Consider the following 25939-nt stretch of genomic DNA (forward strand, 5'->3'; position numbering starts at 1 on the left):
GGAGGGGTGGAGGCTGAGCCAGACATCTGTGTTGGAGAGGATAAGCTCTATCAATGTTCCTGCAGTTCCCAGCGGTCGCAAGGTCACAACAGTGCTGTGAGTGCTCGTTTGTCCTATGCATTCAATAAATCCTCATCCTGTAGCATGTACTGGCAGGACAAAAAACTGGATGCAGGAGAAACATTTCGGTGATACTTATGTGTACCAATATATATATAGCAATATATAGCAAATTGCAATATAATTTATGTTTGTATATATTTTAATTTGTCTCTCTCATCTTTCTCTTTTCTTCCCCTTTTTATAATTGAAAATATTTTATTAAGTACTCTAACTGGAACCAAATCAAATTTATTTCTTCATAGCATATTTCATACAATGCAATCTCAATGCACACCACACATTTGTACATATTTAAATACATATATACATATAACTCTATATAATGATATAAATAATTCATCCCCTTCCCACACACACAAACAGACATATGTCTGTGCAACACACCCACTCGCATACACCCAAAGAGAGAAAGTGAGAGAGGCAGACATACAGATGGAGGCACTAGCTAGCCGTAGGCCAGAGAGAACAGGTAGGTCTTAGCTTGCTTTTAAACGATGACACAGTTGTGGTACATCTTATATTATCAGGCAGTTTGTTCCAGAGATTGGGCCCATAATGACTCAATGTCACCATATTGACTTCTGATCATGGGTATAGTTAGGAGACTAGTGTCTGATGATCTGAGGGTTTGTAAGCAGTGAGAAGGTCAGAGATGTATTTAGGAGCTCGACCATTATGTGATTTGTAAGCAGTGAGCAGTATTTTTGAAGCCAATTCTGTATTTTATCAGAAGCCGGTGAAGTGATCTAAGTCCTGAAGTAATATGTTCAGTTTTTCTTGTCCCAGTGATACTGGTGATACTAATGTGCAACATTTTGGATGAGCTAGAGCCATTACAGTAGTCTAGCCTAGAGGAGATGAGTGCATGAACCAGTTTTTCAGGGTCTGACAGAAACAAGATGGATTTAACTTTGGAAATATTTTTTAAGTGGTAAAATTCTGTCCTAGTTATACTTGTAATGTGGCGTGCGAAGTTGAGTTTTGAATCCAAGATAACACCTAGATTTCTAACCTGCTCACTGGGTTTCAGCGAGATCAGTTTGGAGCTGATCTACTCTCTCTGACCTCTAGTGCCTACCACAAATATCTCAGTCTTGTCTTTGTTTAGTTGCAGAAAGTTTTTGGTCATCCAGATTTTAATGTCACTGATACATTTTACAGGTTAATTTAAAGGGCTGAGGTTGTCATGGAAAAGTGAAATATACAATTGTTTATCATCAGCATATGAATGGTAAGATACATTGTGCTTCTTTATGATGGAACCAAGTGGCAGCATATATAGATTAAACAGTAATGGACCTAGAACTGAGCCTTGTGGGATCCCACAACAGGTGTTGAAGTTGCCAGATTTAAAGTTGCCAAGAGACACAGTGAATATCCTGTCTGTTAGATTGGAGGAGAGCCAGTTAATGACACGGCCAGATAAGCCAACTGAGTTTTCTAATCTACTGAGTAAAATGTCGTGATCAACAGTGTCAAAGGCTGCAGTCAGTTCTAATGATATTAAAATGGAAAGTTTGTTTGCAGCACTGTTGATCTTCAGATCATTGACTACTTTATAAGCGCTGCTTCAGTGCTGTGGTTAGTCCTAAAACCAGATTGATACACATCATACGGATTGTGGATTGATAAGTAACTATGCAGCTGTTTGTAGACAGCCTTTTCAAGTATTTCACTAAGAAAAGGGATATTGGAGATTGATCTGTAATTGCTAATCACAGATGGGTCTAAGTTGTTCTTTTTCAGTAATGGTGTAATTATAGCATGCTTGAGGGAAGAGGGGAAGACTCCTGATTGTAGAGAACTGTTAATGTTCATTATGTCAGGTGACAGGTGGTGGAATACACTTTTAAAAAATTTGTGGGAACTGGGTCAAGGGAGCAGGTGGAGGAGTTGCTGTATCACCTCTGCTAGATCATTAGAGGTAATAGGTGAACAATTACACATTGTGCCCACGGTGGTGTGATGATGTAGGGGCAGAGACAGGCCAGATCCATCAGTACATGTAATCGTTAGATTTTTTTTTTCTTTTTTCACTGCCTTTAGTGTTGCCATCTGCTGTGTTGCTGTGCATGTGACAATAAAATAAATGTGACAATAAAAGCTTGAATAGCATTGTGGAGTAATTTCTGGAAATATTAATGCAGCTTTTCAGATGCACACAAATGCAATGGTGGTCCACGCTCTGACTTCTGCCACTATTGCCTGCTACGCTCTCTCTTCCCTGCAGAAACCTTGTCATCACTTTATCTGGACTCAGCTGTTTTCTCCTCTGGCTCCCAGTGTAATGACCTTTCTCATCTAGCCAGAACAGAAGAGTCACTTCCCATTTTCCATTGTAGGCTGAAAACTCATCTCATCAAGAGGGATGTCATGTCGCCCACTCAACTTCAGTTCTGATCTGAGCTTTTTATTTCTTCACTCTACCCCACATCCTTGTCTTGGTTGTTTTATTGGTGATCTGAGAAATGGTGCTTATTCCTTTAATTGCCTTTATTGCTATTGACATGGATAGTTTCAACAAGGAAGCTCCCAACACATTTATCTTTGAATCTACAAATATTAAAGGTGTAAGAATGATTTTTAAAAAGGTTTTGTACTACAAAATTTGTACTAACACTGTGTTTTTTCTTTTCTCCTGTAGAGGTCAGTAATGAAGCCCAGCTGCGTCGGCTCTGCCACAAAATTACGGGTAGAAGAAGAAGGAGGAGGCGGAGCTGCGTGTTTGAAAGTGGCGGGCAGCAACAACATTCATTTCAAAGATATTGGTGTGAGTACACGGGTAAAGGACAAAAAAATCAAGTTAAACAGTCATTTCAGAGTAAACGGTTCGTTAAGGGTGTCTAATGTTAGTCCTGTCGACTGTCAGATCCGTTGAATACGTGTTTCGTGATATTTAAACGATTGCACTGGAGGAAACTCAAAGAGGTAACTTAACGTCTTGCTAATAACTGCTGCTAGTTAACGTTACGTTGACGCCAATTATCATTTCTCAGCCAGGTTGGAAGCGGTTTATTTTGCCATTGATACACTGATAAAAATGCACCTTAACAACCGCTAACCATGAAGTTGGCAATGTTAACTTCTTTTGCAAGTCTTCATTGATATAACACTAAATGTCAGGTAATGTTATAGCGCTAGCGTTAGCTTTGTCGTTCGTATCCTGGCGACCTGTTGAGTTTACGGTGAAAGGGAGAATCCAGGACTACAACTGTTTAACATTATTGCACAGTTCGGTTTTGACCAGTCTATCTGAAAGTGAGATGTGTGCACATGATGTCAGACAAATCCTGGAGCTGCTCCACAGACATTGAATAATGGCTCATCTCTTTGGCATGACGACCATAACAACAGGATGGTGATTTTACTAAGATGTGGGCCGTTTATTGATTTAACAAGTGAGAGACATACTCTCAAATGAAAGTCATTTGGATGTAACCTCTCATTTTTAAAGAGTGAGCCAGCTCAGTGACAGTGAACCAAATTTGAAAAGCGTCTTTTTTACGTTATGAAATGTGTAGACAGTTAGGTTATCTACATTTGTAAACACTAACCTTTCTGTTTAAAATCATTTGAGAAGCGCGATGTGTTCACTGAACACATTTCGTCTGTTAATGAGATTTTATTACACTTTATTGACGTCCAAGTAATGCAGATATACCACATTAATGTACACAACATTCCACCTTTATATTGTTATAGTGATGTCATGTTTAATGGAGGCAAAAATAGTTAACGTTAACTAGGTTTTGTTATCTTATGTTGGCATCATACATTTAAAAAGTCAACATCAACTGTTTGTGCAATTGTTTAGCTCTCTCTTTTTTGCAATATGTCTTTAAATTAACACTTAACTGTTTACATGATGTTTCATTACTCATGTCAGCACGGATAATAAACCTTATCTTTTAAAATAATGGGGATCACTGTAGCTCCATCTGCCATTGCAGTCAGAGTTAATGCTGTCTAATTTTAATGTTATCTCTTATTGAAAATTAAAGTTTAACAAAGTCAGCTGTTAGTTTGTAGCATGCTAGTTGGTCACATTATAGGGCTAATATTACTTGGCTTATTAATGATACCTCTTCTGTTTCTTTTATTATCAAGTATTAATTGGAATCTTGCACCATGACGAACGAGGATGCAAAGGTGATCCCAGTGCGGGTCGCCTTGCGATGTCGCCCGTTGGTACCAAAAGAAATCAACGAGGGGTGTCAGTGCTGTCTCACTTTTGTGCCTGGGGAGCCACAGGTCGGTGTCCAACTGGGAAAATATGTTTTTTCTGTGCGGTTTCAGAATAATGTTTTGTAACAACTCAACCTTCATCAGAGATGATTAAAGCTCAATAATGTAGGTATCAGCCTCATGATACTTTAATTATTGTTTTTGCATTAAGGTTAAGTATAAAGACAAAAGTGTGACAAGAATAATATCAAGACTGATAAAAGTTTTAATTATTGGCTATTAGTGATGCTTCAGCAATACCATGCAACTGTTTAGATCATGTATAGGTGGATATAATGTGGTTTTTTTTTTTTTAATCTTATGCATTGCTATACAGTACGTGCAATCGTTGCTAAAGTGTTGTATATTTTCAGGTGATCGTTGGCACAGAGAAGGCGTTCACCTATGATTATGTATTTGATCCCACTGCTGAGCAAGAGGAAGTCTTCGGTTCTGCTGTGTCCCCCTTATTGTGTGGGCTTTTTAAAGGTAAATGTATCTTTTTACACAATGATTTATTGAATTGTTTAAGACTGTGGTCTTTCAGGTTTTACACAGTTCCAGGGAGCTGACATTGCAGGGTCTGCAACATGTGAACTGAATGAGAATGTATTGTTAAATTTATGGATAGAAAAGACACTTCAGTAGTGACAGTGTCTGCCATCGGCTGTGCAAAAATGAAAAACTAAAACGACAGTAGCAAAAACAAGAACAACATAATTCAATTAGCTAACTTTTTCCTTTTGAATCATTTTGCCCTCCCGCTTTTTGTAGGCTACCATGCCACAGTACTTGCATATGGACAGACAGGATCAGGAAAGACCTTCTCCATGGGAGGAACGTACACATCAGCTCAAGAGAATGATCCTTCAGTCGGAGTTATTCCACGAGTCATCAGAAAGATCTTTGAAGAAAGGGAAAAGAGGACGGATTGTGAATTTGGCCTGGCAGTATCTTACCTGGAGGTTGTTGGACATAATGTTTACTTTACAGATAATGCCTTTGATTACATTTATGAATGTATAGTGGTCAAGATTTCAACTAATTTAGTCAAGCCTTTTCCTTTTTTTTTAATTGTAGATCTATAATGAAGATGTTTTGGATTTGCTGTGCACATCTAAAGATAAACCTGCCATCAGCATTCGAGAAGACCCTAAAGACGGCATTAAGGTAAGTGAATGACATGTTTATAAGAATCCCCCTATAATCCTGTACTTCTGTGACACCTTTTTCAGCAGCATGTTTAAGTATACTGTGTCTGTTTCTGTTGACGATATCCTATTTTTACAGATTGTGGGTTTAACTGAGAGGCAGGTGTTCTCTGCCCATGAGATGGTGGGCTGTCTGGAGCTTGGAAACTCTGCTCGCACCGTTGCCTCCACAGCAATGAACGCTGCTTCGTCCCGCTCACATGCTATCTTCACCATCACACTGGAGCAGCGCAAAGGGAGAGACAAGTCAGTTTGTCATCATTGCATCAAGTCTTATGCTAGACGTAACCGTTTTAAATTGAAAGTAATTATGTAATCACTTTTTGCCTTGGACCATAGTTATTTGTCATATTTAGAATAAGTTGAATTGGCTTTAAAATAAGCCATCTGTCCTCCTCCTCATTGGATAGTGAAGCCCAGAGGGAAACCTTGGAGGTTTTCTGAGGTGAACTACAATATATGAGTTGATGATGCAATAGTTTATTTTCAGCTAGTCCATAGACCATGAGAATGGACTGAAAAAATGCTTTTTAGAGATGAATTTGCTGTTTTTTCATAAAGACAACAAATGATATTGCCCCTGAAATTGAGTCTTTTACAATTTGAGTATTTGTTTCATCATTTGTTGCAGAGTCGACTCCATTGTCTCAAAGTTACACCTTGTGGATCTGGCTGGTTCAGAGAGGCAAAAGAAAACCAAAGCAGAGGGAGATCGTTTAAAGGAAGGTAACCTAAACATGTTTTTCTTCAGATCCACTCAGTTTCATGAATTTAACATTCACCTGATGATACAGTATATGCTGCAATGTAGAATTTCTGTGCTGTCTTTTTGTGTTGTGATGGTGTCTTGAATTATCAGTGTTTCTGTTTTGATGCTATTCATTTTCATCTTCAGGCATCAGCATCAATCGAGGCCTTTTGTCTTTGGGTAATGTGATCAGTGCCTTGGGGGATGAAAGCAAGAAAAACACCTTTGTTCCTTACAGAGACTCCAAGCTGACCCGCCTACTACAAGGTATGCTTTGATTTTAGATGTTCAGAAGTTACATAGTGGTTATTAGGACTGTCTCAGACATCATCTCACTTTTAGGACCTTCAAACATATTAGCAAATCATATTGGGGAAAGCACACAGTGTGCATCCTGCTTCTCTTCGATTGTTTGATCAAAACTCTTTGTTTTTTCATGCCTGCATTTGTTTGTTATGGCAAAATTAAAGCTTGTTTTGTTGCAAAAATGGTGTGATTACTGGTAAATGTGCACCAAAACAGGTGTTCAAAGCAGCAACAGTCCGTCTTTTTTGAAATTTTTTGTTTGTTTCATTAGATTCTCTGGGAGGCAATAGCCACACATTGATGATTGCGTGCGTCAGTCCTGCGGACTCAAACATGGAGGAGACCATCAACACACTGCGATACGCTGACAGAGCTCGCAAGATTAAAAACAAACCTATAGTCAACGTTGACCCCAGAGCTGCAGAAATGAGCCGTTTGAAACAGCAGGTACAGAAAGTGAAAAAAATACTCTTTAGTGGTGCTCAAACTGCCATTTTGCTTGTGTAGCAACGCTGGAAGTTAATGCTGTTCAATTGTTTAAAGAGAAAGGAAAAAAAGGTTGAAAGGACAGAAAGTTGCTTCATACACTTTTCGCCCACAGGTTCAGGAGCTGCAGGTGATGCTCCTTCATGCCCGTGGCGGAGTTGCACCAGTGCTGTCTGGGTAAGACATACAATTTCCCAGTAACCTGGTGTAACCAGGGTGCTTATTACCCATAACAAAAAAGCATAACAATCACTCAGTTCCTCCGTTACAGGCCAGAGTCAGCGGAGAACGTGACTAAGCTGTTGGAAAAGAATCGCTCTCTGCAGGATGAGAACAATAAACTAAGCAGGGAGCTGAGTGAGGCAGCTGGACAGACCGCCCTCATGTTTGAGAAGATCATTATGGTGAGCTGGACCTTAACAACATTTACCGATCCTTCCTCCAAAGTCATTGTTGAAAGCTGAGGAAAACTGTTGCCACTGGTGAAAATTGGCATATAAAACCACGAGTTGGTTAAAGTGCAGGACATACTTAATTTACACAGTCCATGCTTTGTCTTTTTATGCTTCCTTTTTTCATCCTTCATGGTTATAACATTGTGTTTGTTTTACGTTATAGACGGAACAAACAAATGAGAAACTACAAAGCAAACTGGAACAACTGCGTCACCATGCAGCGTAAGTTTACAAAGGCATGGAGCCAAGAGGGCTTTACTGTGTGTCTGACAAAGCCAGAACACGGAATACTTTAAGACTATTCTTGTCAAAGGCTTTGTTTGGTTTTAAATGGCCTAAATCAGTTTTGTTCATGATTTCAGCCATTTGTTGTTGCATACTGAAGATCTCATTAATAGCTTTAAAAGTTCGACAGGTTTTAGCTCTGGAAAAACAGAGAAAAGGTAGCAAAAGTCTGATATACCAGGTTTATTGAGCAAGATGTTGTCTTACATCCTCACATCTTTCTTTCAGATGTACGGTGGATCTTGAGAAAATGATGGAAACACTGGAGGACCAGGAGTTGAAGGATAACGTTGAGGTGATGAGGAACCTCCAAGAAATCATCCTGGAACTCAAGGTACCAAAGTCCAACTTACATATTAATGCACCTACTTATCAGGACTTATGTATTAACAGTTTTAAATCCAGCACTGTTGATTTGAATGTTTATAATATTCAAATTTCATGCATTACTGTTTGTTTGTTTTTCTAAGAATGAGAGTGCAGGCATCGCTGCCTCTATCGATGCTATGGCTGCAGGAGAGGATGAACCTGAGTTATCGGAGAATGGCAATAAAAACGCAGCAGACGAGTCCCCATCAGTACGTTAGCAATTTTGTTCTCTTAATATTTATAACAGTTGATATATTTTAAAAAGTGTCTTGCTTTCCATGACACTTTTAAGTAGTAAAACATAATATATTCACTCTTTTGCACACATCAGTTGATCAAAGAATAAAGACCACTGCAGCTCTTATTTTATTTCCTAACTAAGTGTAAATGTAAACGATTTCCCTTCTCTCACATTGAACAGGATGCTGCTGGTAAGGACTCACCGGAGGCCTTTACAACCCATCATGCACTGCGGCAGGCCCAGCTCTCCAAGGAACTGATTGAGCTCAACAAAGTATTGAGTTTGAAGGAAGCTTTTGTGAAGAAAATGTGCCAGAATGACGGCCAGCTGGAGTCAATGCAGTCAGAGCATCAGGTAAGAGGATATTGATCTTTTAGATCTTTGACTCACTCGATCATTTTAAAATCACTTAAATTCCAGTTATTTAATTAGTTAAATTTGAGTGAATTTTGAATTACAGGATAAATTAGTAATATTGTGTTTAAGTCATGAAACTTTGTTTCAAAATTTGGGAAGTTAAAAATTGATATTTAATGATATTTTTGAACTTAGTGGCACATTGACTTTGCAGCGTATGAGTGCATTTGAAAAAGTTAAATGTTTTTATAAAATGCTGCACCGTTCACTAGTTAACTTCAGGGGGGGCGTTAACCTGTGGTCACATATTTTATGTGAGAGTTGAAATCGGTTCAATTGTGTGATTATATGAATTATGAACCATATTGTCTTTTCTTTTTCATTATTGAGAAATTAAATGACGATGACTCTACATTTAACCCCACAGAAAAATGTACAGAGTCTACAGTCATCAGTCGACTCTCTGCTGAAGGAGAAAGAAGAACTTGTTTTGGCACTTCAGTCTGCAAAGAAAGACACCAACCAGGCGAAGTATGAACACTTGGACTTTTTGGCTGTGCCTGTAGAAGTGCTTGTGCTAAATTTGCTTTGACATAAAATCTCAAAAGTAATCTCATAAGCCCCCACCCTTCACGATCTTCTTCATCTGACATACACCATCTTCTTCTAGGCTTAGTGAGCAGCGGAGGAAGAGGCTGCAGGAGCTCGAGGGCCAACTCGTAGACATGAAGAGGAAGCTTCTTGAGCAATCCAAGCTGCTGAAAGTCAAAGAGTCTTCTGTTCAGAAAGTTAGCAAGCTCATGCAGGAAATACAGGTAACTAGTGATTTTTTTTTTGCTTTTACTGACTTCTTTTGATGAAGTATGTTACCTAACAGTAAACACATGAATGCCATTTTTGGATGTAATTAATTAGCTCTCTGTTTGACTATTTTGCATTGATTGATAATGAGGAGTGCATAATTATGTTGTTCAAGAATAAACATGCATTAACGCCATTTTGGTTAATCAGGATTGAAAGCAGAGTAATTGACATGTTGCAAAAGATTCATATCTGGTGCCATTGACTTTATATGTTAACACATTTTACTGTCATCTTAAATCTATTTTGCCATTCACTGGAGTGTATAGAATATTTTGGAGAGGTCAATTTAATACGTGTCATCACCATGTGCTCTGAGTTGACACAGCACTGTTAATAATGTGTAAGCCACAGATATCAAATCCTAGCACAGTAACTGTGCCCTTGCAGGCTATGAAGACCCAGCGTACACAGCTGATGAGGCAGATGAGGGAGGACTCTGAGAAATTCAGAGTCTGGAAGAGCAAGAAGGACAGAGAGGTTCTGCAGCTCAAAGAAAAGGTATGTGGCGATCCAAGTTCTTCTGGAGACACTGTCAGGGTTTTATTCATAAATGCACTAAATCACATCTCACTGAAATTTCTTTTGTCCTTTTTTATGTGGGGTTCTTTTTCTTCTTGAAATCAAAAGTTAAATTTTTATGTTTTACAGGATCGTAAACGCCAGTATGAGTTGCTGAAACTTGAGAGGGATTTCCAGAAACAGGCCAATGTCCTGCGTCGCAAAACTGAGGAGGTGAGGCTTCTTGCTCTATTGTCTATGCAATTTCATTTGTGTGATCCAGTAAATGTGCTGAATTAATATTTTCAAAACGAGCATATAAAATAGAAAGTATCTACCACATATTATATTTTAAATTTTTTACGTGTTTGACTCATTCACACTATCCTGGTTGCAAACCTCTGAGTCACTCCCCCATTTCTCAAATTCTGCATGAAGTATGAGGCTCATGTTAAACTGTTAGTGTAACTGAAAATTATTCAAAGATTCTTATGTTGTTTTTTTTTTCCCCCTTTCAGGCTGCAGCTGCAAACAAGCGGTTGAAAGATGCTCTTCAGAAGAGAAGCGAGGTTGCAGAGAAACGCAAAGATAGCCAGAACAGAGGAATGGAGGGAGCCGCTGCAAGAGTTAAGGTAGTAAATCTGATTCTAGGGCTTCTCTGTACTCACAATGACCCGTATCTGCTCTATTACACTTCACTAAGTGCAAAAAGCCTTATTTATTATCATTAAAAAAACATTATCCAGCTTGAGAGGTTTAAGCTAGTTGTAATATGTGTAAATACACCCAAAATGAATCCAAATGAGACAATAAGAAAATTTCTGCATTAACTCTGTGACTGTATTTATGTGATCAGACTTGGTTTCTCAATGAAGTGGAGGTGATGGTTAGCACAGAGGAGGCCCGGCGCCACCTCAATGACCTGCTGGAGGACAGGAAGGTCTTGGCTCAGGAGGTCAACCACCTCAAACAGCAGATGGAGGCAGGGGAGCGATCCGCTGCCAAAATCAGGGTGAGCATATACTTTACACTATTATAAGAACATGCACAAAATGCAGAATAATCGAGAAACCAGTGCAACAGCAAGGTATAAATATCAAGAATCGATCCTTTGTTTTGTGGTGGCTTTCTGTGCAGCGCCGGACGCTGATTATCTCTGAGCTTGAGAGCCATGGGGCGCTGGAGACTCCTCTGACCAAACAGGTGGAGAACCTGGAAACAGAAATGGGCCTCAGGTGAGTCAGACAAACCAGCTCAGTCTTACCCTGACTCCCCATCGGTGGAATTATCTTCCTATTATTTCCAAGCCATTATGCTACTCATCTACACAACATTTAATGACACACAAAAAAGTTTTAAAAATCAATCTAAAGTTTGCTCTGCCAGATGTGTTCCTACCACCTACCTAGAGAAGACTTTTAAGGGATATATGTGCTTTTATTTCACATTTCACTACTACAGAAATGTCTACAGGAAACTATTAATTTATTTTGTACGTTTCTGCTGTAGAGAAAAGGTTTTAAGATTTTCAATATGATTTGTATTCTAACAGGAATGCCCAGATAGCTGACCTCCAGCAGAAAGTTCTTGTCGCAGACAGCGAGGGGCGTCTGAAGCAGCGCATAGACAGCATCACAAGCATAGTCGATGCCAAGTGTGCCGTTAGGGTCCTGATGTCTGAGGTGAGCAAAATGCTAATGCATGATTTTATATTCACATTTGCTTCTGCTTGTTCATATTACCAAAAACCACAAAATGTTCACCTTTTTATTCAGCTGGTGTCTGCAAAGACAGCCAGCGCCAAGCTGGAGAGTGAAGTCAAACAGGAGAAGGGGAATTCACAAGATTTAAGAAAGATGCTGGCTGATGAGAGAAATGTGATGTCAACCATGGACATGGAGCACCAGCAGCAGCTGGTGGAACTGGAGCAGAGGCATCAAGAGAAGGTGCTCATACAGTATCTGTTATTCATATACCAGTTTGCTTCTATTTTTAGATACATGCATATTTATGAAATGCTTCATGCCATATATTTGATTTGTTTCCTCTTACAGGTCCTTTACCTCCTGAACCAGCTACAGAACAAACCAATTTGTGGAGAGTCGGATGAAACAAAGCAGAAAGAGGAGGAGAGTTCAAAGGAGAAAGAGCTGCTCCAGCGTCTCAAAGTTCAGGTTTGTCTCCTCGAGCTAGAACCTTTATCTCCACATCTTTCCTTGTTTTAGGAGTAAGTGTGCAGAATTATCTCAGTGTTAATAGTGTGGTTCTTTGTGTTATCATTTTAGGAAGAAGAGCTTGAAAAGCTGCGAGAATTAAGTGAGCAGAACCAGCAACTGGTGGAGCAGAATGAGCAATACAGACAGGTAACCACATCTGGTTTCCATCTGTTGTTATTTTTAATTATTTTAATGTTAAATTGAATTATAGATAATCAATACTATTCACACAGGTATAACATATGTGTAAGAATGTCAAGTGGAAGCTGTGTGATTTGTTCAGATCCAAACATGTCTTGTTTTTTTTTCCTCCACAGAAACTCTCACTGCTCCATCTGGCAAGTGCAAAGAAAATCCTCGTTCCTACGACCAACAATGAAAAGAGTCCAGATGACTCGTTCGACTACGTTCCTCCAAAAGTAAGTCATTGCAAATATTCTGCCTTCAGTGTTGGTTTTTATATAAGGTAACAGTCCATTTTTATTGCTAAAGTTGACTTTTAGTAGACACGCTCAGATTATGAATTGAGGTTTAATTTATTGCTATTACAATGTAATTTAAATTTAAAAAACACATTTTGTTTGAGATGTGATGTGAGATGTAGATGTAAAATTCTCTGAGTTTGCATTGAAAACAGCTTGAGGGATATACTGTACTTTTAAAGTCCAAATGTGTTCATTTTCCTTTGCTTGTGTTCTCCACCAACAAAAGCCTAAAGGGAGGCGCTTCACCACAGCTAAAGCACCGCTGAACATGGCCATCAACATCGAAGAGCTGATGTCTCCCAGTGAGGATGAGAACGAGCAGGAAGAGGACGAGTGGCGCCCTGAGAAAGCTGAGAAAGGACGCAGAACTTCTAAGAAAGCAAAAACAACTGGGGTAAGTCTGGGATTAGGATTGAAATCATCATCAAACTTTAGTAGGTAAAAATAAAATATAGTCACCTTTCAGTCATCAGAGATAATGTCTACGTCTTATTACATGTATGTTTGTGTATGTGGGAAGTTAAAGCCGCTTTGTAACTGAATGTCATCAATACAAAACACAAAATCAGAATATTTTGATTGCTTGTGACTCAACAGAAAGACAATGATGCCAATGAGTTTCTCTTTCTTCAGTGTGCGTGTAAAGGTCGCTGCAGCAACAAGCAGTGCAGGTGCCGCAAAGGAAAGATGACATGTGGGGAGAACTGCCAGTGTGACCACGAGAAATGTCGAAATCTGGACAACCAGGTGCTTGCTGAGGTAAGTTAGCTGATGATTTTCAGTTATCCATTGATAACTTACCCTGTGTGTGTGTGTGTGTGTGTGTGAGATGTAGTTTCATTCATTTGGGACATTTTGACATCATTGTACACAAAAACTAGGTGTCACTAGTGACACTGATGATGACTTTGCTCATGTAAGTGTCCCAGTAAGCCAGTGTGACGGTGTGCCCAAGACCAGAATCCTAAAACTGAAGCAGCTGAATGGAATTGATTCATTTTATTATTTACACCTGTGCTTTTCCTGCTGTGACCTACTGTTGTTAGCATACTTAACAGTTGATACTTGTATTTTATGTTTATCGTTATGTAGTTATTGAGAATAAGGCTCAGAACTGAGGGTATTATTAGACCATTAGACTAATAGTTGTTATATCATTAATTATAGAATAGAAATAATACATTACAAATGATAAATAAACCGTAATAATCTGGTGCTGCTTTAACAGGTTATTACATGATGTGTCATTTGTTACTACAGACGTGTTTCTTCTGTCCAGTCAGAGCTTGACTTTCATTGACAAGAATACTTTGATTTTTGATTAAAAAAAAATAAGCTCTGTTGCTCATTTCAGGATGTAAGTCAGACAGAAAATGTTTCCAGAGACTCTGTGTCTCTACAAGACCCCACATCCGTCAGCCCTGACAACACCACATTCTTCAAGCCGCCGTCTTGTACACCCACCAAGAAGGTAAGCAGCCTCCTTCTGAAGACTCAGCAATACAAAGAATAATCATCTGTACGGTGGCCTGGAGAGTGATTGGCACACATGCAGAATTTAAGCTTAAAACACCCCACTTGAGTCCAGGATGTCCCGTGTGACTTTCCAGTGGTGAATGGTATCAGTAGCAGTCTGGTCGATTCTGCAGGAAAAAAATAATCTTTTTATTTTTTTATTTTTACTAAAGTACTTTGAACATCGCCGGTGATTTATTCTCTGGATTGCTGCTTGCTCACAGCTGTTTTTGTATTCTGTTCCCAGTTATCGATCTTGATACTTTTATTCTTCCTGTTCAATAAACATCTCACACCAGGGGGGCTGATAGTGAAATGTATGATTGTATTTGTGTATTGTGACATATACTATCTTGCCTCCGCTGCTCGTCGCTCCTGCACTAACACTAATGAACTAATATGTACCGTTTTAGGTGCTAAAAGAAATTGGAGACATGGGACACGCCACTGCAGACCTAAAGTCAGTGGGGAGATCTGTCTTGTCAGATGATGAGGAGGAGGAGGAGGAGGAGGATGCCGATGAGCAGGAAAAAACAACAGTCAGCTTCCTCAAGAAGAAGAAAAGAATCCTGACGAGTTTTCAGAACAGTTTTTTCTCCGGCTGCACTCCAATTAGAGAGGAATCTTAATCAGGGCAGAGCGTGGTAGGGTGCTTTTTACGTTCGGTGTCTGTGTTTAAATGTTTTGTCTTGTGTCTTCAGTCTTTTTTTTATATGTGACTAAACTGTTGTGTTACTGTAACTTGAAAGTAGCTGTTGATTCTAAAACACTTTGTTTTCTGTAGAGGGTAACAAAAGGACTGTGAATAGCATCGAATCATTTACATGGAATACACAATGAGATGATCAAGAAGCCTGTACATAACTTATAGTTTCATTTGTTACATGATATTCCCCATAGAGAAAGACTAAATTTACTTTGCTAATATGTATAATTAGTAGTCCACCAATCTACAGTTGGGCACCATTCAACAGATCATTATAACACAACGTCTTCTGAAGCAACAATGAGGTTTTTAACTGTTCTTTTAGTATCAGAGTTGAATAAAGTCTTAGAGTCAAATCTTGGTTTCAAACAACGACAAACTGTTTTTCTTTCATGTCTGAACATGAACCCGTGTGTAATGTCTTAGTGTAATAAGTTGATTGAAAATAATTTATTTCATTCGTTAGTCTGTTTAGGATTCATGTTTTACATTTGACTCCCTTTTATTACTGTTTCTTAGAGACAGTTAATCTATAGTGGAAATGTTTTTTGACATTGAATTAAAAAATAAATCTGAAACAAAGTCAAAATTCAATTCATGTAATCTTGTTCACTATTCTGTTATTAAGTGTTACTGTCAAAGTGCTTATTTTGGTTAACAAGTGCCTGAACCTCACAGTATTAACACAGGTATCAGTAACACCGTCATAGTGGTGAGTTTAGCGAATGAATGAAATGCTGAAATTAATACACAACATCACAAAGTCTTTATGCAGCTAGACTGCATTTTTGAGACCGATATTGATATTTGACAGTTTTAAAAAAATCTGATTTGATGATTGTGACACCATTTGATCGCTGATTTTGTTTTTTTTTTTCACAAACATAATAAGGATCCATTTAATTTGTTCATTAAGGAATTTTGACTAAGACATGTACTGAATGGGATATTTCACTGTTTAGAAATAAACCTGTCAGTGCACTTGTTGGTGAACCATCTAAGTAATGGAGACACTGATTCTAAATCACCTCAAACATCTTTGACTTCATTCTCTTGTTACTTATCAACCAACGTATATGCAGATTACTGATCTGCAATGAGCCAGTACATCAGTGTTTTCTTCATGGTGTCGTAGTATCACTGTGGCAAAAATATTTTTACATTTTGTATGGATTGTGTTGACAGCAGCATCTTCAGGACGTTTGGGTATTTTTCTTCAGTGTCTTCCTCCAGCTCCTCTTGAAGGTTCTCCAGGTTCTCTGAGCGCAGTTTGGAGAAGCTCATTTTTACCCTCGATCTGCCCAGAGGTCTCCCGGGTCCACCATGTCTGATACACACTACCTCCAGAACTGATGTTTCAGCTGAGAAACATCGTCAGGAACACACCAAGTCAAGTCCAGTCAAAATATTGATCAAGTTTTTGATTAATGCCAATGATTCAGCAATTAAAGTTCTCAAATCACTGCCAATTCCTTTCCATAACTCCACAAACATTTTCACCTGATCAAGAGATATTTATTGATTTTTCAGATAAAAAGCAAAGTAGGAATTATGGTCGACTTCACAAAGGCAGTTAAAATATTTTACAAAAAGGGGACATGGAAGCAGAGGAATACTTGAACCAGCAGAGAAAACAGGCACGTCTAGTTTAAGAGGAGAAGAGATTTCAACCGGCCTCAGGGAAACAGGTTATGAAGGCTCCGTGAATACTGAAAATATTCATTTTGTCTGAATAACAGCATCAGATTTCTGACACAGGATAAAAAGGGAAATGAGAGGTTGCTTCATCCAGCCAGGAGAGCAAAGGACACAAAGGCTTTGTTCAGGATTTTAAGACATAATTCGAGAAAGGGCAACAGAAAGTTGTAATGGAAACCAGCATATTACAGTATTATTGCTTGTGATGTTTGGGTTACTAGAGCTTTTCTGATGGACCTCAGAGGCTTGAACTATGAAGCAAGTTCAATTTAGTCTGGCTCTCTTTGGGTGAGCTGGCTTCACACAGGCACAGGGATATTGATCACGGTGAAATGTATACAATATAATCACATAACTACAATAGAAGATACAGAAACATGAGAGATAATTCCCAAATACTAAAGATAAGGTTTAATATAATATAGAGTAGGTTTGTGTATATTTTTTTTGTCAGATGATAAAATATTCTGGATGCACATAATAAAGTAATTTCAGAGTGTTTCTGCTACCAAACCAGAGAGGAATGGTAGTTCATGCCTGATGAGGTCTATCTGACTGAAATATAATGATGGGAGCTGATCGTAGTGCGTGGATTATTTTTCCAGTGTTTCCAGTTGTCATCACAGTCACCTCATGTTATTCTGAGCTACAGTGATGGAATAAGAGTGTAAAAGCATCGACACTGCCAGCTTTCCCTTTTAGGAATGACATAAACTTTGCACAATTATAATGCAGCTTTACTCATCAGAATCATCTTTATTAGTCAAGTATGTTTGTGCATACAAGGAGACATTGGTTTAGTGACTCAGTGTATTCACACACAAGATAAACAAGGAATGACTACAGGTGAAACTTTCTATGAACTGTAAACAGGATTCAAATAATGCAAAGAAGTGAAGAGTGCTGAGATAAATATTGAATGGGTTTTTTAAAAAAAAAAAAAAAGACTACAGTGTTTTTGCTATGTGTTCTTGTCACTCATAGAGGGCGCTAGAGGTCAGACATATTTTAAGGCCTGTTGAAGATCCATAGTATTTCTCAGCAGGTGTTTCACTACTAAAAGTTGATTCCACCATCTGTATAACAGCTTGTAGATCATTACCAAGCTGCTCTGTATCAAACACTACAAGTGCAATCAGAGTTTGACAGGTCTAAACTCTTTGTGCGGAAGAGATGTTTTCACTGAAGACTCACATTTTCATATCCAACTTCAGTAATGAGGAGATCTTTGAGTGGAAGCAGAGATGAAAGCCTGATCCTCACTGATGGTTAATGTTATTCTCATTTGCATGTTAAGGAGGAGAAAAGTCTTTGAGGTTTTTAATTTGTTTAATACATGATCTAATGATTATTATATTTCACAGCGGGTCCATAGCTCGCTGTGCAGTAAGCGTATGCATATAAATGTTTAAATAAGTTTTAATTGAATAACTTCTCCTGATTATCAACTGACTCTATTTTCATTATATATATGATATAAGTCAGTGTAAACTATCCAATATTAGCATGGAGTAAAAAAAACAGTACTTCTGATGCTATTCTTGCATTTTTCAGTTTGTCTCATAACTGCCTGCATGAGATTTTTTTTTAGATGTTTATTCTTTAGATTTCATTCAGGAGATATTTGCTTCTCATACTCTTGACAACTTCTTGGAAATCACCGTCTGCAGTATTCTGGTTTTAAGATTGGGGAAAGTGCTGATACTTGTATTTGCAGACAGATAAAATAAGATTAAGATAATGCCAAAATAAAAGTACACATCCATGTATGTGTACATAGATTAGATCAAAATAAATATACCAAAATCATGAAGATTAAAGTTACAGTGTCCTAAATGATTATGACAGCTTAAGAGATATACAGATGTTTGCAGGTCTGTGCCACTGTGTATATTACTACTTGTGCAAATACGCAGCACTGAATATTAGCTGTGTACTGAAACTTAGAATTACAGAATTGTTGTTATTGGTTTATCAGGCTGACAAAAATGCATTACAACCAATAAAATGTAGATATTCTTTACTATAGATGTCACTATCTGTGCACTGAACAACAAAAATGCAGCAAACGCAGCTCCTAATCTGTTATTTTATTAAGAATGTTTGACAAATAATGACCTGTGTATTGTTGTGTCAGTGTCAGTATTGGTATCTGTGTCAGTGTTGGGAAATTAACTCCATGAAACAGCTCAGCTCTATGGAGCCCCAAAACTGACAAAATGCAGTGAGAAAACAAGTTATTATTAGACACGTCAAAAATATAATTGAATACATCAATAAATCATATTGTTGGTTAAATAATTGAAATTCAGTGTAAAATGAAATATACTTTCCCTCTGGAGTGGATAGCACAGCATGACTAGCTAGCTTAACTTTAAACATGGTGGCTAAACACACTGAGTACCTTTACAGCTCGCTACCTAGCTGAAGCTAACTTTCCTCATAAAACTACACTAGCTAATAAAGATAATGTTTATCACCATGTACTTTACTGCACACTGCTGTAGCATCGCAGATGAGCTCTTGTACTGAGTAGTTAAAGCATTTATCCTATAAGCTAACAGTGACCAAGTTAGCTCGCTAATATTACTTGGAAGGTTAACAGACACCAAACGTCTATCTTCATAACAGTATCTTTATGTGCCTCTTCTCATCAAGGACGGCAACAAAAATAGAAGAAAAAGTGAATTGAGATATAATTTATTTTATCAGCTGATTGGTGGCAAAGATTATAATTATTTAACTAATAGTATTATTTATTGATGTATTCAGTTATATTTCTGACTTATCTGATCAAATTTATCTACATTTTGTCAGTTTTGGAGCTCTATACAGCATTGAGCCATTGAAAGGAAATAAAAGTTCTGCAGGCTGAACATTGATGGACAGAAACAGTGTGAATCCACAATGGGGCAAACACAAATTACTAATACTATAGGTTCATATTACTGACCTAATAAAACAAACACAGCCAACATGGTTAAACTATTAATATCATAATGTTTTTATTGTTGAACTTTGTGCTTTCAAATACAGCTACCTGGCGGCGCCAACGTGTCTGTGGACATGAAAATATTAAGAAACTGTGAATGACTCAAATATGATCAGTTACACTACTGGATTAATCTGGATTTTCAATATCTTTGAAAACTCACATTTCAACCTTTTTTCTTTCTGCCTCACTTCAGTTTGGCACTACTAGATCAAAATCCAGCAATAGTAATGTGGAATAGAGATAAAATTGTGTAGCTGCAGCATGTGAGTGACCCTCTCCACAAAACTCTACACATAGCTATAATTGGCTGACACAATACAAAATTGACTGAAATATTAAATTAGTAAATTGAACTCAGGAAATGGAACAATCTGTCCATTAAAAGAGCGTCAACTACCCTAAGAGAGTAAAACATTTCTGAAATGAGATCATTGTGTGACAGGATCAACCAAAGTTAAAATTTGAGGACCGTTTGTGATCTGTGCTCGAGACGATTTCATGCTCAGCAGATTGATGTCGTTATCTGATCTAAATTGCAGCTGAAATTATCATGACCTTAGGCACTGTCAATTAAAAGGCATAAGAAACGACTTTATCTGTGTGGCAGATTAATGTTGTGCACATATTCTCTCTCTTAAAGACACTGGACTCTGCACTCTGGCATACCAACCCCTTGAACTTCTGAGATAAGATAGCCCAAGGATATGAATGAAAGAGGAGGAAGAACATGTGAAAATGCTATGACTTAGAAGAAAAATGTCTTTATTTTAATACATACAGTATTATAGTATGTATGTTGTTGTTTGTGCAGTTGAAAGTGAGGCCCTTAAAACAGTGAACCTCATGAATGATCGTCACCATGAGGACAGAAAAACATGGGAAGCCTTATCTGCTGATATACATTCTGTTTCATTATGAATCTGTTAATATGACTTAAAAGACTTTTGCCCGTTTTAGATCACCAGATAGCATATCTCTTCTTTTGCAGGCACTCCTCTAACAGATCAGAGAGGAGAGATCTTTATTTAATATTTAATTAACAGCAGAGAAGAGTCTGATCCAGAAATGCAGGGTGCATGAGAGTAAAATATAATGAACTGATGGCAAGAGATAGGAGCTCCTTTAAAACTGTACAAAACAGCAAAATTGAAATGTTAATGTTATTGTACAACAGTTTTACTATCAGCAGTTTGTGTCACATGTCATGTACTGTTTTACAGTCTCCTCAAGAGTTAAAGAATGACACATCAGGCAGAGTTTATCAGTCAGGGTCATTTATCATAACTTTATATGTTCTGTATTAAATGATAAAGAACTTTTTTGTTTCCTGTGTACTTACAATAAAAACTATTTGTTAAATTATTAATAATTTGCATGTATCAAAGTTCTCTCTGCGCCCTCCTCCTCTCTACCAATCTTTAACAAACCATTCAATCAGACTTTTATTGTGCTGTCGTTCACTCTTGCTCCTTGACTACAGTCCTGCTTCCTCCTGCACTATTGCTTCATACCCCTGACTTTCATATCTGCTCATTCCAGTAATTGTGCGTAGGTGTGTGCCTGTGTAAGAGAGATGAATGCAGCAGTAAATGTAGATTTGGGCTCACGTGCTGATACGTTTGTCCTCACGCCATAGCTCGCGTCATGCTGCATTTACAACTAAAACACAAAAAGCAGAGGGAGTGTGGTTCATCATATTTTGTCATACCCATTATGGTGGATAGATGGCTGGCTCTTTTACAGTACAAATCTCAATTAATATGCAAAAGCCTTATGAATTATGACATGGCAAATCACATAAGTTCATGTTTTTCAAATCACGGAAAAAGCACTTCTTACAGAGGTTTTTCTTTCTTTTTCTGAAGGCCATGTGAGGCGTTGAATACATATTTTGTGCAGGGGACAAAAGAGATGTGCTTGACACTGGCCCTACCCTCTGTGTCAGTCAGTGTGGAATCAGGATGTTGGACCGAGGGGCAGGGCGCAGGGCCTGTTAAATATTGACTGCGAGTGTAATAATTAACCTTCCAACAACTCCCGATCTCTTAAACTGGCTGCTCTGCCTCGCTGCCATTGCTCCGCTGTCATTGCTCACTTTAACATCAAAATGGGCCTCTTTAAGTTTGCTTCTCGCTATCCGTGTCACTCTTCATCTGTCTCGGTCCTGCCTGCTGCCTGCTGTGTTTCTACTCTTCTGTACTGTGTTTCCCTCCTCTGCTGTTCTGGCCCAGCTCCTTGTGTCACGACAGCCTGCTGTTCAAAACCTTTGGCCTTGTCCTGTGAAAGCCGCCGGGCCATGTTGCATCTAAAGGTGAGTACAGCTCCTGTCCAAAACTGAAGACTTTTTCTTACTTTAATATTCTTTTCTTTTTTTCTTTTTTTTGCTCTTTTCTAATGTTTGAAAGAAATCTGAAGTTTGGCAGGACAGTAGTATTATTAGTATGTTTTTGGTCCAGCGGTTGAATAAGACATGCAAGTTAGTAATTTTGTGATTAATGTATTTCTTTCTTTGAAGAGGCAGAATGCAATGGATGCAGTCTGATTGGTCTATTCAATGGAGTTAAATAACGACCAAGTACATGCATAGACGGCCTAACAGAGCAGCTAATTATTTAATTGTTTTATTGTTCTGTTTTTTCTGAAGTCATAGGTGGAGAAGTTTTACCGCAAGGCAAAGTCTACAGAGATATTATTGTACAAGCTGAGCAAGACAGGGTGAAAAAAGAAAAAAAATGTATTATAGAATTTTAAAAAATGGCTCAATTTGGTTCAAACTGATAGAATATTGACCAACTATGAAGCCAATCTTTTAGTAATTATGAAGACTAATGTCAGTGTAAGCAGGAAATGCAGGGCCCGAAGGTACACAGGTCAGACACACCCATATATTCACATATTGAAAAGCCGCCTCATGTTGACAGCTACCATAAAATCTGTGTTATCTATACAGGCTTTGGCCCTTTGGCCATGCTGTTGGAGGAGTGTAAGCAATGATGGTGTCTACTTCAGGCAATAAAACTGGGAGGAGGAAATTGCCAGGTCAAAGTCACTTGTGAGCGGAGACTGCTCATGTACTAAAGCAGCTGCCCCCAAGTCCAAATCCTGAGTTAACCTCAGTGCTTTCTTTTGCTCCTGTTGTCCTCTTTCTCTCTCGCTTTCATCTCAGGCTTATTTCCACACCAGCACCCAACCGTCTTGAGGAAACTGGAAGGGAGATCATGTCACAGGTTTGTTCGTTTGTAACATGACTGACTCGGAAAACACCCGGAGAAGCGACACTTTGCTGTCGGTGATGGTGCTTGCTGGATGTAACAGCAACTCCATGTGGAAGCTGTGGCTGTTCCAGTGGAGGTGCTGTTACCTGCAGAGAGCCACCAAACGCAACATGAAGCCTGCACTTTAATGTTTTTTCTCTTAACAGTTAATCTTTTGTCTCTTGCCGAGAGATCATAAAGTTCACTGTTAAATAAAGTGTTTTTTTGTTGAAGTAACTGGAGAGCAATGGGGCACAAGGTGATGACCTATGAATTGACAGCCAGTGATGGTAACATCTGCCTGTCAGTTCTGTAGGCCACTGCTGTGTTTGTCCCCGTGAACATGTACAAATAACAAGAAGATTTTGGTTTCGTGGATGTGTCTACTGGTGCATCAACGAGCAAACTGTGACTTTTGTGGCTTTTACAATAATCCTGATTGTTTCTGAAGCATCTTTTATAATGAATAAAATTTGACTGTGTTGCTCAGTGTGTGCATGGGTCTGTCTTTTACTGTCTGGTTGATCTGAATAAAATAAATATGAGTCACCAAAGAAACTGAAGTTTATTTATATATAAATTTGCCTCAGCAGTGCATTTAATACTTAGCCTATTTTGTGACTTTGTGTGCTCATGAAGAAAAGCAATGATACAGAAGCCAGAGTGTTACGCAAACATAATTATGGTATATTAATAATTACAGGATCATTAAAGGAACAGAAAAGATAAAGTTACAGTTGCCTCAGACCTCAGTCCACACATTTGTTTGCCTCATGTTATACTTAAGTACTAAATAATTTGACAAGTGAAAACTGATAGTGGTGAGGAAGTGCTGGCGCCATTCTCACCTACTGTTTCAGCCTCACAGAGACAAGCTGACGCCATCTACTACATCTATTTGACACATGATATTGAGCATATATATCAATAAAAATACTTTTTTTTTAAAAAACTGACAGTTTGCCAAAATGGTAATTGACAAATTCACTAACTGATGTTTTCATAATATATGATGTGGCAATATGTTATGTTGCATGCTCTTAATTGAAATCCAGTCTGCAAACAAGTCGACTGTGTTTACCAAATCATCATGTTCTATTAATAATTCACCATTTTGCTAAGTCACATGTTCACTGGACTCTTAAATGTTACTGAGCATTAATGACAAAATAGTGAGTTTATGTGTTTAAATGCATCAATTTACCTTTAATCTAACACGTGTCTCATCAGTGGAGGTGCAGTTATTCTGCTAATTTGATCAATGCACAGAAGAATTAACAGAAGATAAATTTAGACCAGGTGAAGATATTTACACCTCTAATTCAAGCTTCACCACTGTGTCAGGTAACTGTTTGAAGGGACTAATCCAGTGAACTTGAGTGAACTATGCAGTCCTCCACTCTGAATATCTTCTTCATTGGATTACAGGGTGGAGGTGGTGAAGACATTGAGCCGCCACAGGGAGTCCAAACAGTCCAGTGCAAAGATCACGCAAACACCCTGTCAAGTTAGGTGAACAATTTACTACAAAATTACTGCAAAAATACAAATGACTAAAACTATAAATAACAAAAATACAACAGCTGTACACATAGAGAGAAGATTCAAGCAATGAAGCAATATCATTGCAACTAGGCTGCACAGTATCTGAAACCTGTCATGGGATGAGACAGATGTGAAGACTTGTGAGTCAGAAAACCCACCAGCAGCCACGTATTTGAACATTAGTTGGTCTCACTCAGTGTAAACTTGTTTGCAGGGTTTTGATCAAATGCAAATCTGTTTTGGAATATGTACCTGAAAAGCACAGTATCGCCTGAAATATCAGGGGCCTTTCTAGGACAACACACGTGTTGAAAAGGTTGCCTTTGCTGCCATCTAGCAGTAAATAAGATCACCTTAATGCGCACATTGCAGTATAAGGTCAGTGTAGGGTGTTGTATGAAAGGCAACAGACCTGAAACCTTCAGTATGAATTCATAAGACTACATTTTGACAAAGGGGCCCTTTACAGTACAGGGCCACCAGTGCTGACAATGATTAACACCTAGTTTGGGCCCAAATCATTTTGATTGATGCTTAAATTGTGCAAATGACCTCTAAAATTTGCATTTCATAAAATAACAACAAAACATTCTGAACCAAGGCAGTTTCCTCTATTGTCTGAAAGATATAAAACATTGGATATGAGCTGGTTAAAGGGACAAGTCAAATATTTAATATAAACAAATATCAAAATATTAAACATCATACATCGTTTGTGCCTCCTCTATATGTACAGTGCATGTACATACAGTTTATAATCTTTTATTCATCTATAAATTAGTTAGTCAGCCCTAAATAATCAATGAACATCCTCATATAATGTGCTGTTTGAGGAATTGCTTTTCAAGGAAGATGGCTTTGCTTTCCATTGTGTATCTGATTGGAGTATTTACTCATCAGAGCAGACAAACACTTATTTATGAGTGAATCCACCACTTCTGAGTGAAGAGGAGTGAATCACATTACATTCTTGTAGCTACTCTTTGTGAATCATGATGTCTCTTCACTTAGAGTGGTTGTAGTCTTTAAAGTCCCCCTCCACTCAAAAATGTGTTTTTCTTCTTGTTCCTACAGTTGGATGTTTGAGTTTCACTGTGCAAATTGATGTATGTGCAGAGTTTGACACTAGGAGGCTGTTTCACATTCATCTACTGAAAGTGGAAAGTTTTTCTGAGCTCATTGAAAATCTGATTTTAAGGGGCGGGTTTATGAGCAGAATTAGTGACATCACAACTAGTTTGGAAGCCAATCATGGTCCAATATTCAACTTACACAAGTGTGATGTATAAACTTGAAGCCTCCAGTGCACAAACACTGAGAATGGACTTTACAGTGAAGTGGGAGACATCTTGTGCCCA

At 38.2% G+C, this 25939-nt stretch overlaps 1 protein-coding gene across 2 annotated transcripts; it reads left to right on the top strand.

The window, feature by feature from the left end:
• Positions 1-7: 7 nt before the first annotated feature.
• Positions 8-15687, top strand: kif4 (kinesin family member 4). 2 transcript variants are annotated; one of them, XM_042430257.1, is made up of 32 exons: positions 8-96; positions 2768-3051; positions 4231-4374; positions 4722-4836; positions 5122-5312; positions 5428-5517; positions 5638-5804; positions 6190-6284; positions 6454-6573; positions 6884-7059; positions 7214-7275; positions 7370-7502; positions 7717-7775; positions 8067-8172; positions 8309-8416; positions 8629-8802; positions 9233-9336; positions 9476-9620; positions 10057-10167; positions 10318-10401; positions 10686-10799; positions 11024-11179; positions 11305-11402; positions 11720-11849; positions 11943-12113; positions 12222-12341; positions 12453-12530; positions 12701-12802; positions 13095-13262; positions 13502-13627; positions 14223-14339; positions 14797-15687. In XM_042430257.1, the coding sequence occupies exons 3-32, from the start codon at positions 4252-4254 to the stop codon at positions 15010-15012; spliced, it is 3759 nt and encodes a 1252-aa protein (XP_042286191.1). In that variant the 5' UTR covers positions 8-96; positions 2768-3051; positions 4231-4251; the 3' UTR covers positions 15013-15687. The 2 variants fall into 2 exon arrangements, with proteins under 2 accessions (XP_042286191.1, XP_042286192.1); XM_042430258.1 differs by having other exon boundaries at positions 2768-2893.
• The last annotated feature ends 10252 nt before the right edge of the window (positions 15688-25939 follow it).

This window comes from Thunnus maccoyii, chromosome 13 (assembly GCF_910596095.1).
Source record: "Thunnus maccoyii chromosome 13, fThuMac1.1, whole genome shotgun sequence".
Taxonomy (NCBI): Eukaryota; Metazoa; Chordata; class Actinopteri; order Scombriformes; family Scombridae; genus Thunnus; species Thunnus maccoyii.